The following is a 2,164-nucleotide window of genomic DNA, read 5'->3' on the forward strand; positions in this document are numbered from 1 at the left end:
TTTTTCTATACCTTGGTATAAATTGCGTCTGTAAGTCCCGGCTTTCCAATAAAGAGCATTATTTTTATTATTCTTTTCCAAAACGAGAAGAAAAGAGTCTACCTTTGGAAACATTGTTAATATTCTCCGTCTTCAGAGCGTTATAAATCACTTTCGTTTACGTTGTTGTGAACAGAAGGCCTGAAAGGATAAAAAATCTTATTTCAAAAGAAAACCGATGGAAATAATATACGTGTGGGCGTTCACGTTGTCCAAGTTCTATTTGCGAATTGAGGCGTGCTTTCTGCCCGTATTTGCTTGGATCAATTAAACATTTTTGGACTTTAAAGTTTGACATCCTCTAGAGAGAATATTAATTTTGTCGCCACTGGTTTCTGCTCTCTTTGAAGGCTTACATCATTAAGATATCGAAAAACAACGAAGTACATACCTGCAACTATACGTATAAGTTTAATTCAAGTTGTCAAAAGTCTGGAATCGAATGACAAAGCAGTGAATTTTGGCAGATAAAAGAAAATTTCTATGTCGTACAATCATGATATATACCCATTGAATTATGCGCGTTAATTAAAGGTGGTTATCCTCGGAACTACCGGAGCATGAGTGATATCAGTGTGTTTGCGATGTGATACTGTAGGTATTTGGCTTTTCGGAGTACTGCTATTGGCCATCAAGGGGTATAATACAAAGAATATATTTTAGTAAGGCCATTTCTCAAGGTACGGTACAGAATCCAACCAGCAGTTTTCAAACTTAAAAGGACAGTGGTTCCCGATGACCAATTTGTAAACTTTTAACAGATTCTTGTCAAGAGAAGATCAATTTTCCATAAACCGCGCGTAGGTTTTCTAAAATCAGTGTACGTTTTTAGAAATTTGGTTTTGAAAACGACCTCCATACAAAAAAAAGCCAATTTTCCCTTATTTTCAAGTGCAAAAGGACAGCCCTTCCACTTAATTAATCTTCTTTATTTTAGTCTTAAAATACAGTTACAACATTCCTCTTCAAAATGCTGCGCGTAGGTTTTTAGGTCAATTGTTTTAGAAAGCATGAAAGCGAGTTTTATCAACAATACCGGGCCAATTTTCGCCCATTCCTCTCTTATTCGGGGCTTTTCAGAGCGCGTATTTGCGCTTCGCTGATCATGAATAGTTAATGAATGTCACAGCATTCTGCCCTATGAAGTTAAGTTTGCTTATGTACAATCCTTTTTCAAAGACGTTTATGTAATTGCAGTAGGCAGGAAGAGACAGGTGGGCCTTTCATGGCACTTTCGAGAGAGACTTACGGCGTAGTTACACTAGGCAATGTTTGCTGCGAAACAAGTTCCATGAATTATTGCTTAGTGTAACATGCTCTGAAATGAGCATGTCTCGCAATTTCTTTTGTTGCCGCAACAACAGAAGTCGGTTCTACCGTCGTGCAATGGTGATTGCCACAAAAACATTGCAAGACAAGTTCATTTTAGGGCATGTTACACTACGCGACAATTGTGAAACTCGTATAGCGCAACGAAATTATTGCGGTATTGCACAATGGCGCAACGAAATTGCGAGACAATTTGCAATACAAATTGCCTTGTGTCAGGTAACAGCGCCTTAAATGCAGCATTTGAGCAGTTACAAATGACTAGAAGGGAGTCAGCTCACAAATGTCAGGGAAGATAGTTTTATGAAGGGAGTTGGTCGCTAGATGGGGATTCCATATGCAGTGTTTGCATGAGACATGGATCAAATGCGACTGCGAGGAAGTGCGAGAGTTTTTTCTTCCAGACTAATTCATCAGTATTTCAGTTTGGCTAATCTTATTTCATCTCTTGTCGTTCTTTCACAGGAAGCGATACTTTTTACAATGAGAGACCAACCAAGCCAGAATTCATCCTCAAACGAAGATCCGCTCGGACGAAAACATATCGAGGTCGTTTTTGAAGCATTCTTTGCCGTGGTCATCTTTGCTTCCTCCATTCTTTCAAACTCAATCGTCCTTTACGTGATTCGCACGAACTCGAACCTTAAGACGTTCATAAACAAGATCATTGGAAACCTATGTATCGTTGACCTGGTTGAAACGTTCCTCATTATGCCTCTGTGGATCACAAGCCTTGTCAAAGGAAGTTGGGTCTTTGGGACTGCAATCTGTAGCGTTTCCGGATTCCTGTTTGTTG

General features: G+C 39.2%; 1 protein-coding gene across 1 annotated transcript in view; it reads left to right on the plus strand.

Moving 5' to 3' along the window:
- Positions 1-1,839: 1,839 nt before the first annotated feature.
- The window catches only part of LOC146462549 (rhodopsin, GQ-coupled-like), a 3,172-nt gene continuing 2,847 nt past the window's right edge, over positions 1,840-2,164 (plus strand). Inside the window, exon 1 of the mRNA XM_085085286.1 lies at positions 1,840-2,164. This exon is cut by the window's right edge and continues 2,847 nt beyond it. Coding sequence (XP_084941412.1) covers positions 1,852-2,164 — 313 coding nt within the window. The 5' untranslated portion in view covers positions 1,840-1,851.

The sequence above is a fragment of the Pavona decussata genome, unplaced genomic scaffold (genome assembly GCF_977016875.1).
Source record: "Pavona decussata unplaced genomic scaffold, jaPavDecu1.1 SCAFFOLD_186, whole genome shotgun sequence".
NCBI lineage: Eukaryota > Metazoa > Cnidaria > Anthozoa > Scleractinia > Agariciidae > Pavona > Pavona decussata.